Here is an 11,632-nt window from a genome sequence, read left to right on the forward strand (position 1 = left end):
ACTAAACTTTGTGATTTTTTTCTCCTACAAAAGCAGTTGGTTTTAGGAAACTAATACAACCTTCTACCGTTGAGCTTAATTTTATCATCCATTAAGCCAACAGAGAGGGTAATGTCTTTGCTCAGTGCCCCATCTGGTTTTTCCAGGAATGTGAAGCCCTCTGTCTCTCATGACTCCCCAAAGCTCACAGCTATGAGGTAAATCCCCCAAGAAAGCTCCAGGACTGAATTCAAGTTCTAGGCCAATTGCGTTTCTCCACTTACCTGAGTGGTCCAGAGGACAGAGGTGGCTTAGAAAACCTGACCCCTGGTGGCAATTCATTCCAGTGCGTAGAATTGGTGTGTATTGAACTTTTCATCTGGAATTCGAAAAATAGACTTGATTTCAAAAAAATAAATGTTCAAGGACTAAGTCACCCAGAAAGGCTTCTTGGCTTTGGGAACGACAGGGCATGGGCATGTGTCCTGGGCTCCGAGGGAGTAGTGTCTCATTTCCTTTGCCTAGAAGTCATGTGGCGCCATCTCTTCCCTCCACCCAAGAGTTATTGAGTTATTTATGTGTCTATTTCCATTACCCGTCTAGACTGTCAAGCCTTGAGGGCAGCACCTGTTGCCGATTCCTTCTGCATTTCCCACAGTGCCTGCCACCAAGTAGGTTCTCAGTCCTTGACTGACTGACTTTGTACCCTAAATGCACTGAAGGAGCATTTCAGAATAGTTGACTTTCTCTGATGGGAGTTTCGCTAGCTGGGAAGGTGATGATGCTGGATAACATCTCAGCAGGGTTTGGATCTGGAGTGCCAAGGAAAAGCAGCATGATTGGAAGTGAGGCACATTTCGCTAGGATACACGGTGTTTTACATTTAAATGAAACATTTGGGTCTATATAAAATTTAGATGACACATTAAGGGCAATTACCTCAGCATGATTCAGGTTGCTGATTTCAGAATCCAGGCCACCTGGAGCATTCTGTTTGTGGTACTGATTGGTTAAGGGCTGTTTCCAAACTGCCCTGTGAGTTCCATTTTCCCTTGGAGAACTGAAGATCAATGACTTTCAGGAACAGCCAAAGCGACTTCTCTTTTAAAAAGAGTCTGATCCCTTACTTATGTGAAAAGACATGAAAAGGCAGATGTATAGAGAACAAAGTTTATTAGTGGTTACAGGGGCAGGAGGGAGGGAGAGGGAGGGCTAATGGTTACAGAAATATTGACTTAAGGGTAGAGTTGGACAACCTATTATTATAATTGCTGTCAATAAGTTGTACACCTATAAAAAGTTGGACTGGCAAAAGTTGTGTGATAGATGTATTTACAAAAATGACAAAAAAAAAAAAAAAAAAAGCAGCTCAGGCTGCATATGTACAACCAAAACCTCATGGAATTTGTTTTCTTGGTTTAGAGGCTGAGGGTCATGGTTTCATGGTACATCCCACTTAATTGACCTAATAACATGTATAGTGCTTCTGTTCTACCTCTTACCTAGTTTAATGCCATAATGCTTGCGTTTTAAAAGCTTGCAAGCAGCCATGCAAGGCACAATAATTGTTCTCCATTCACCTGGAACAACAGAGGAAGAAGGAAAGTCAGGAATAGGATGATATGGAACATATGGCTAATTGCCTCCATGAACGACTACCTCCTCTGCCATGAGACCAGAAGCACTGGATGGGGCCTGGCTGCCATTACTGAATATTTTTATCAAAGATTCCATGGAAGAATTCTGATCAAGATGGGGAAATGAGGAACAGAATTTCAAATTTGCAAGGACTCCGGACATTCTGGAGCCATGAAGGTTGGGTGAACCCCTGAAATTATTGCCTGAGATAATCTTTAAAACTTAAACCAAAAATGTCCCCTGAAGTCTTCTTAAACCCAAATAATAATCTGGCTTAACTAGCAAAAAATGTATTCCTTGATCATTATACTCTTTTAAAAATTATCTGTTGTTGTTGTTAGGTGCCATGGAGTCAGTTCCGACTCATAGCCACCCTATGTACAACAGAACAAACACTGCCTGGTTCTGCACCATCCTAACAACCCTTGCTATGTTTGAGCTCATTGTTGCAGCCACTGTGTCAATCCACCTCATTGACGGTCTTCCTCTTTTTCGCTGACTCCCTACTCTACCAAGCATGATGTCCTCCAGGGACTGGTCCTTCCTGATAACATGTCCAAGGTATGTGAGATCAAGTCTCACTATCCTTGCTTCTAATGAGCATTCTGGCTGTCCTTCTTCCAAGACAGATTAGACACAAAAGATTAGATACGGACCTTTAGGGGCAGTGACTTTATGTTAATGGAGGAGGAACACCTCAGCAAAGGAGGGTGGGAATGTTTACAGAACTCAAAGAATATAATCAACTTACGGGTGGGACCGAAGTGAGGCGGCTTGCAGATCCGAGGCAACCATGACTACAGCGGCCTCACCGTGCCTCTCATTGTGATGAGCGTGTTCTGGGGCTTCGTGGGCTTCTTAGTGCCCTGGTTCATCCCTAAGGGCCCTAACCGAGGAGTTATCATCACTATGTTGGTGACCTGTTCAGTTTGCTGCTATCTGTTTTGGCTGATTGCAATTCTGGCCCAGCTCAACCCTCTCTTTGGACCACAGTTGAAAAATGAAACCATCTGGTAACTCAAGTATCACTGGCCCTGAAGAAGAACTGTCATTGAGGCCGTGAAGAGAATTCCTCTTGATGCAAAATCATCTCCAAACCCAGACCACCTTCCTTGACTTGCCCGTTTGTGCACCAGCTGCCTTAAACATTCACATCACATTTGAATGTCTTACTCTAAAATGAAGTATTTTTCCTGTCACCTTTTTTTACACTTTGATGAATGGTGTGCCTACTTAACCAAAACTGTGCCAACTACCCAAAATGTTTATGCACTTTTTTGAGATGGAAGGTGTTATTCTTCAGAGAAGTACATCTCCCTCTCTTTGGAGCCTGTGGATTTGAAGACAACCCTTACCTCGTCATGCCACGACAGTCAGCGAAGTATTTAACAACTGCCCAGAAACAGCTTCAAGACAGAAATGACTCCAGCGTGACAGCCAGTAGGAGAACATGTTCAGAGGGAAGGTCTGACCCAACATGATGGAATTACACCAAACTATATTTTTAGAATGAATTTCTTATTTCTGTCATCTTTTAGAATAAATTATTTTTCTGTCCTCTAAAAAAAAAAGAATATAATCAGTGTAATCAGTAGAAACTGTTGAATTGCTGTATGTTTTGCTGTGTGTATTCTCAGCAACAAAAGAAAAAAAAGTTCTAATCCATGAGCTGAAGCCCTTGAGCTCCCTTCCTAACTAAGCAGGAAGCAAAGAGCTGTCAGCTGTACTGTGTAGTGAAGAATTCATCTTATCCAAAAAGAAGTCTGTCCTTTTCCCCCAGTTTTTGGGAGGTAATCTCTATTGTATTTGTTTGCCTCGGGGCCTTGGGTCACAGTGGATAGTCTAATAATGTGATTTAGGGTGAGGGCTGGCCACACCAGAACAACCAACAATGTGACTTAGGGTGGGAACTTTTGGCCAAGCAGTATCAGTTGACCTGGAGAATGAGATCAACCATGTGGGCAATCAATCAATCATGCCTAAGTAATGGTCCCCTAATAATAATTAACGTTGGGTGAACTCCCCTGGTTGGCCATCAAAAAACCAACAAACCAATTGCCGTTGAGTCCATTCCGACTCGTGGCGATCCCATGTGTGTCAGAGTCGAACTGTGCTACATAGGCTTTTCAATGGCTGGCTTTTCAGAAGTAGACCACCAGACCTTTCTTTTGGGATGCCTCTGAGAGGACCGGGACCTCCAACTTTTCAATTAGCAGCTAGACACGTTTAACTTTTGCACCACCCAGGGACTCTACAGTGCACACTGTCACACATTGATCTCAGCAGAGTAATGCATCCTGATTCCACAGGGAGAGGACATAGAAACTCCACGTTTGGAACTCTCCCGGACTTCATCCTACGTATGTTTTCCTTTGGGTGTTTTTTTTCTTTTTAATTGTTGTTGAAAATATACACAGCAAAACATACACCAGTTCAACAATTTCTACATGTACAATTCAGTGAACTTTGGCTGATCTTAATCTGTTTCCGTTTCCTGTAATAACCTGTGACCATGAATATATAACAGTTTCCAGTGAGTTCTAGTAATTATCAAAATTGAGGGTAATTTCAGGAATGGCTTCAAACTTGCAATTGGTGTCAGAAGTGAAAGCAGTCTTGGGGACAGTTTCCTATAACTTTATAACTGCCCTAATCTCCTTGAGTGCACACTCCTGGGAAAACCACGCCCCAGGTCCCAGGGAACTAGTTTGCTCTTAGGAGAGGAGCTATCTGGAGCCTGGGAGTAGCTGATTTGGAGTGCTGGCGATATAGCATAGGGGAAGAATGTTCTCCATAAAAAAAACCAGACCCACTGCGGTCGAGTCGATTCCGACTCATAGTCGCACCTACAGGACAGAGTAGAACTGAACCATAGAGTTTCCAGGGAGTGCCTGGTGGATTCGAGCTGCCGACCTCTAAGCACTTAACCACTACACCACCAGGGTTTCCAACATTCTCCATACCCCCTTGCAAATGTGACAAAATCTATCAATGATGCATTTACCAGCTAAGTAGAAAAGTCTGAGGGAAGTTACTTTGATGGGTTTTAAAACACTGGTGCATAGAGAGAGTACAGTGTGGACAAAAGAACGGTGCACTAGGAAACACCAGACCAAGGTTCTAGCTCAAGCTCAGCCTCTAGAAACCTCTGGGCATCTAGATAGCCCAGTCTCCTGGACTTCACTTTCTCCATCTGGAAAACTAGTATTGCTAGTCTCTGGCCTGATCACTTCAATGGGTTATTAGAAGGGACAAATGAAATAATGCTTTTGAAAAAGCTTAGAAAACTGTGGCATAATATTTATAGAGGTGGAAGATATTAATATAGTCAACCTCTTCCTAGCCATTGTATAGATGAGAACCAGAGGGCAGAAGCAACACATATTACAATAGTAGAACTGGGAATCCGTGTCTTCTGACTCCCATTCTGGTGATTTTTTAATAAGACTTCCTTGTACTGTAGCATTCCCTTGTCCAGACGGCAGCCATTTGACAACCTCAACTGTTTAAGAGTAAGCAGGAAAGTGTCTCTGAACACAAAATAGCTGTCATGAACACCACTTTCCAGTGGAACCCTCCAACAACACAGACTGGAAATTAGTCTAAATTTAAGCCTGCTGGCTTGACAGTTTATTATTTATCAGATTAGAAGCTACAGCATAGGCAGGGTGGTGGCTGAAGGCTAGTAAACAGAAGTGATAATTAGAAAAGCAAAAGCAGAGACAGCCATTCCAACTAGGAGCAAACAGTCCAAAGTAATTTATTAGCGTTGCAGCAAGGAAAGGAGCTAGTCTAGATGTTCCAGGGCTAGTAGTTGATGTGCCTGAGTCATTCATTAAAGGAGGGCTAAGTAATATTTAGTTTGCCCTGAATGAAGGCACAGAAAAGAAATAAAAGATGAAATTATTGAAAATTTATATTTTTACAGGCAATATAAGTGCGTATAGAGAAAACTGAAAAACTATTAAATTAATAAATTGATTAACTTGAGTTTCCTCAGGGTTGTCATGAAGATCAGCACTTGTTCGTTGCCTGGCACATAGTTGGACCTTGACAAATGGTAGAGAGTAAATACAAGGTCCATAAATAAAGATCCTGGAGCCCTGGTGGCACAGTGGTTAAGAGCTCAGCTTCTAACCCAAAGGTCAGCCACTCCTTGGAAATTCTATGGGACAGTTTTACTCTGTCCAATAGGATTGCAATGGCTTTGAATCGACTCAATGGCAATGGGGGTTATACAAAAATCCAGAGTTTTTCAACACACCAAACCAAAACCAATCCAAACCAGTCTCTGTTGAGTTGATTCTGACTCATGGATTTGTGATTTTCGAGCCTGTGAACTTTCAGAAGGATATTGCCAAGCCTTTCTTCCAAGGCACCTCTAGGTGGGTTTGAACCACCAACCTCTCAGTTAGTAGTTGAGCACTTACCTGTTGGGCTACCCAGGGGCTACTAAACCCCTTAAAAGATGTCTAAAATTGTTGCTGTGTGCCATAGAGTCAGTTCCGACTCATATTGACCCTATAGAACAGAGTAGAACTGTCCGCTAGGGTTTCCAAGACTGTGATGTTTATGGAAGCAGACTGCCACACCTTTATCCCGAGGAGCGGCTGGTGGGTTCAAGCCAGTGACCTTTCAGTTAACAGCCTAGTGCTTAATCACTGTGCCATCAGGGCTCCTTCAAGGACTACTAGTAGTTATGAATTAGAAACTATAGTGGAGGAGAAAGAGGATTATATTAATAGTAGCAACAACAAGCCTCAAATCTAAAAGGAAAATTATAAAATGATGGTGAGTTAAAGATGATTTTAATAAATGGAAAGATATGCCAACATCTTGAATGGCAAAGAAGAATATTGTAGAGACGTTACTTTCCTGCAGATTAATTTATACACTTAGAGTAATTCTAGACAAAATCACTACCTTTCAAATTTTGTAACTTGGCAAAAAAAAAATTAATCTGGAATCACAACAAGCAAGTACACCGAAGAATATCTGTAGAAGAGAAAGAGACGTTGGGGCGATCCTGAAATATAGGGTGTATTGTGTAGCTCTGATATTTAATTGAGCAAGGGGCAGGTACAAGGTAGTCAGGTCAGTGGAACAGAGAACTCAGAAACAGCCCGAAGAATTTACTTCATGAAAATGGAGGCAGATCAGTGGGCATGGTGCTGGGACAAGAGGTTAGCAACTCTGGAGAAAAATCTATTTAGATTCTTACTTTAAACTCACAGACACCTACCACCTACTCACTAACCAGCATTTCCGCCCCTACTCTCTGCTTTTCCTATCTAAGGCCAATTCCTTCGCTGGGGTCCTTGAGCAGCTCTGCTGAGCAGAAATGTACTGAGAGCCACATTTGGAACTTTAAATGCTCTAGTACCCACACTTCAAAAACTAAAAAGAAATAGGTGAAAATAATTTTAATGATTTATTTTAACTAAATATATCAAAAATATTATCATCTCAACGTGAAATCACGTTAAAAAAAAGTATTAAGATATTTTACATTCTTTTTCTCATAGGAGCTCTTTGAAATTTAGAGCGTATTTTCTACTTACAGCGTGTCTCTATTTGGATTTGCCATGTTTCAAATCATATGTGGTCCATAGCTCCCATACTGGACAGCACAGCCCTAGGTCCCATATCCCAGAATTACGGTGTTGGTGAAGAAAATCGAATACACTGTGGACTGCCAAAAGAACGAACAAATCTGTCTTGAAAGAAGTACAACCAGAATGCTCCTTGGAAGCAAGAATGGCGAGACTCCGTCTCACATACTTTGGACATGTTGTTGGGGGGTGGGGTCAGTCCCTGGAGAAGGACATCATGCTTGGTAAAGTACAGGGTCAGCAAAAAAGAGGAAGACTCTCAAAGAAATGGATTGACACAGTGGCTGCAATGATGGGCACAAGTATAACAATGATTGAGAGGATGGCGCAGGACCGGGCAGTGTTTCTTTCTGTTGTGCATAGGGTCACTATGAGTCAGAACCGACTCCACAGCACCTAACAACAACTGCCCTATTCAGAGAAATCACCTCACAGATTCTTCCTCCAATCTTCTGTGTGGAGTGATCTTCACCACTCTACTGGATCACTCACTTTGTAAAAATATAAATATGCTGTTATTTTTCCCATTTAAAAATTTTCTCTTGACCCCACTTATCCCTCCAGATAATGCCCTATTTTGACTGCTCCTTTTAAAAACAAAGCACCATTGTTTTGCCACTTGTCAACAGTCACTGTTGCCAATTCCTTTCCTCATATTCTCCCATAGATCTACTCCAATTAGGCTTTCTCTCCTAGCACTCCCACAAAATGGTCTTTGTTAATTTGACCAGTTAATAAATTCAATACCAAATTCTCAGCCCTCATCTTGCTTAACTTCAATAGGTTGATTTAGCAGGCCATTCTCCATCTGAAAAAAACTTTTCTTCATTTGACTTGCGGGATAGCACATTCAGTTTTTCTCCTACCTCATCGATCATTCTCCTTACCTGACTCCTTCTCATCTTTCAAACTCTTAATATGTAGGACCCCAGGGCGCAGTTCTTGGTCCTCTTGTCTTCCCTGTTTGTATCCATTCACTTGGTGAGCTCATCCTTTGATCTCATGGCTGTAAATACTATCTATAATGTTCAAAAACCATTGCCATCGAGTTGATTCTGATTCATAGTTACCCTATAGGACAGGGTAGAACTGCCCCCATAGGGTTTCCAACACTGAAGTCCTTATAGAAGCAGACTGCCACATCTTTCTCCCACAAAGTGTTTGGTAGGTTCAAACTGCCAACCTTTCAGTTAGTAGCTGGGCACTTAACCACTGCACCTCCAGGCCTCCTCAACTACAGGATTACAAGTACCAAATTTATTATCTCCTGTCCAGACCTTTTCCCTAAACTCCATATTTTCTTCATAATTTTTAATTATGAATTACTTCATAACTTTCTAATTTCTCATATTTTCAACTGCCTGGAAACTCTGGTGGCATAGTGATTAAGGGCTACAGCTGCTAACCAAAAGGTTGGCAGTTCAAATCTACCAGCCACTCCTTGGAAACCCTATGAGTTGGAAGCGACTCAACAGCACCTAACAACATTTTCATCAGAGTAGCCAGAGTGATTGTTAGAACACAAGTTAGACCATGAAAGCTTCAATGGCACCTATTTTACTTAGAACAAATGCCCAAGTTCTTACAATGTCCCCCACGGCCCCCTTTACCTCTGATCACATCTCTGACTGCTCTCCCCCTTGCTTACTCTTCTCCAGCCACGGTGGACTTCGCACTCTTCCTGGAGCATTCCAGGTATCCTCTGGCTTCAAAGCCTGTTATTATGCTTTCCTTTGCTTAGAATGCTCTTTCCCCAGTATCTACGTGACTTACTCCCTCACCTCCTTTACATCACCTTTTTCAAATGACATCTCTTCAGATGGGGTCTACTCTGACCAGTTTGTTTATAATTGCAGCAAGCTCCCATCTCCCAGCCACTTTCATAGCATTCTTTTTTTTTTTTTTATTGTGCTCTAAGTGAAAGTTTACAAATCAAGTCCGTCTCTCATACAAAAATTTATATACACCTTGCTATATACTCCTAATTGCTCTCCCCCTAATGAGACAGCACACTCCTTCCCTCCATTCTCTTTTCGTGTCGTTTCAGCCAGCTTCTAACCCCCTCTGCCCTGTTATCTCCCCTCCAGGCAGGAGATGCCAACATAGTCTCATGTGTCTACTCGATCCAAGAAGCCCGCTCCTCACCAGTATCATCTTCTATCCCATTGTCCAGTCCAATCCCTGTCTGAAGAGTTGGCTTTGGGAATGGTTCCTGTCTTGGGCTCACAGAAGGGAAGGTCTGGGGACCATGACCACCAGGGTGCTTCTAGTCTCAGTCAGACCATTAAGTCTAGTCTTTTTATGAGAATTTGGGGTCTGCATCCCACTGCTCTCCTGCTCCCTCAGGGGTTCTCTGTTGTGTTCCCTGTCAGCGCAGTCATCAGTTATAGCCAGGCACCGTCTAGCTCTTCTGGTCTCAGGCTGATGTAGTCTCTGTTTTAGGTGGCTCTTTCTGTCTCTTGGGCTCGTAATTACCTTGTGTCTTTGGTGTTCTTCATTCTCCTTTGCTCTAGGTGGGCTGAGACCAATTGATGCATCTTAGATGGTTGCTTGCTAGCATTTAAGACCCCAGACACCACTCTTCAAAGTGGGAAGGAGAATGTTTTCTTAATGGATTTTATTATGCCACTTGACTTAGATGTCCCCTGAAACCATGGTCCCCAGACCCCTGCCCCTACTACGCTGGCCTTCGAAGCATTCAGTTCATTCAGGAAAGTTCTTTGCTTTTGGTTTAGTCCAGTTGCACTGACCTCTCCTGTATTGTGTGTTGTCTTTCCCTTCACCTAAAATAGTTCCTATCTACTATCTAATTAGTGAATGCCCCGCTCCCTCCCTCCCTCCACCCTCTTGTAACTATCAAAGAATATTTTCTTCTCTGTTTAAACTATTTCTCAAGTTCTTATAATAGTGGTCTTAGACAATATTTGTCCTTTTGCAACTGACTAATTTCACTCAGCATAATGCCTTCCAGATTCCTCCATGTTATGAAATGTTTCACAGATTCATCACTGTTCTATATCGATGTGTAGTATTCCATTGTGTGAATATATCGTAATTTACTTATCCATTCATTCATTGTTGGGCACCTTGGTTGCTTCCACCTTTTTGCTATTGTAAACAGTGCTGCAATGAACATGGGTGTACATATATCTGTTCGTGTAAAGGCTCTTATTTCTCCAGGATATATTCCAAGGAGTGGGATTGCTGGGTCGTATGGTAGTTCCATTTCTAGCTTTTGAAGGAAGCACCAAATCGATTTCAAAGTGGTTGCACCATTTTACATTCCCGCCAGCAGTGTAGAAGTGTTCCAGTCTCTCCACAGCCTCTGCAACATTTATTCTTTTGTGTTTTTTGGATTAATGCCAGCCTTGTTGGAGTGAGATGGAATCTCATTGTAGTTTTGATCTGCATTTCTCTAATGGCTAATGATTGTGAGCATTTCCTCATATATCTGTTAGCTACCTGAATGCCTTCTTTAGTGAAGTGCGTGTTCATATCTTTTGCCCATTTTTTAATTGGGTTATTTGTCTTTTTGAAGTTGAGTTTTTGCAGTATCATGTAGATTTTAGAGATCAGGCACTGATCAGAAATGTCATAGCTAAAACCTTTTTCCCAATCTGTAGGTAATCTTTTTACTCTTTTGGTGAAGTCTTTGGATGAGTATAGGTGTTTGATTTTTAGGAGCTTCCAGTTATCTAGTTTCTCTTCTGCATTGTTAGTAATGTTTTGTATACTGTTTATGCCATGTATTAGGGCTCCTAACATTGTCCCTATTTTTTCTTCCATGATCTTTATTGTTTTAGATTTTATATTTAGGTCTTTGATCCATTTTGAGTTGGTTTTTGTGCATGGAGTGAGGTATGGGTCTTGTTTCATTTTTTTGCAGATGGATATCCAGTTATGCCAGCACCATTTGTTAAAAAGACTGTCTTTTCCTCATTTAACTGACTTTGGGCCTTTGCCAAATATCAACTGCTCATATGTGGATGGATTTATGTCTGGATTCTCAATTCTGTTCCATTGGTCTATGTATCTCTTGTACCAGTACCAGGCTGTTTTGACTACTGTGGTGGTATAATAGGTTCTAAAATCAGGAAGAGTGAGGCCTCCCACTTTGTTCTTCTTTTTCAGTAATGCATTACTTATTTGGGGCCTCTTTCCCTTCCATATGAAGTTGGTGATTTATCTCTCCATCTCATTAAAAAATGTCATTGGAATTTGGATTGGAATTGCATTTTATCTATTGATGGCTTTTGGTAGAATAGGCATTTTTACAATGTTAGGTCTTCCTATCCATGAGCAAGGTATACTTTCCCACTTTTGTAGGTCTCTTTTGGATTCTTGTGGTAGTGTTTTGTAGTTTTCTTTGTATAAGTCTTTTACATCTCTGGTAAGATTTATTC

The 11,632-nt window shown here is 41.6% G+C and overlaps 1 protein-coding gene across 1 annotated transcript; it reads left to right on the plus strand.

Annotated features, from left to right (window-relative positions):
• Positions 1-760: 760 nt before the first annotated feature.
• Positions 761-10,919, plus strand: LOC126076298 (V-type proton ATPase subunit e 1-like). Its single transcript, XM_049884855.1, has 2 exons — positions 761-824; positions 2,387-10,919. Exons 1-2 carry the CDS (start codon positions 761-763, stop codon positions 2,632-2,634), a joined length of 312 nt encoding a protein of 103 aa, XP_049740812.1. The 3' UTR covers positions 2,635-10,919.
• Positions 10,920-11,632: the final 713 nt, after the last annotated feature.

The sequence above is a fragment of the Elephas maximus genome, chromosome 4 (assembly GCF_024166365.1).
Source record: "Elephas maximus indicus isolate mEleMax1 chromosome 4, mEleMax1 primary haplotype, whole genome shotgun sequence".
Taxonomy (NCBI): Eukaryota; Metazoa; Chordata; class Mammalia; order Proboscidea; family Elephantidae; genus Elephas; species Elephas maximus.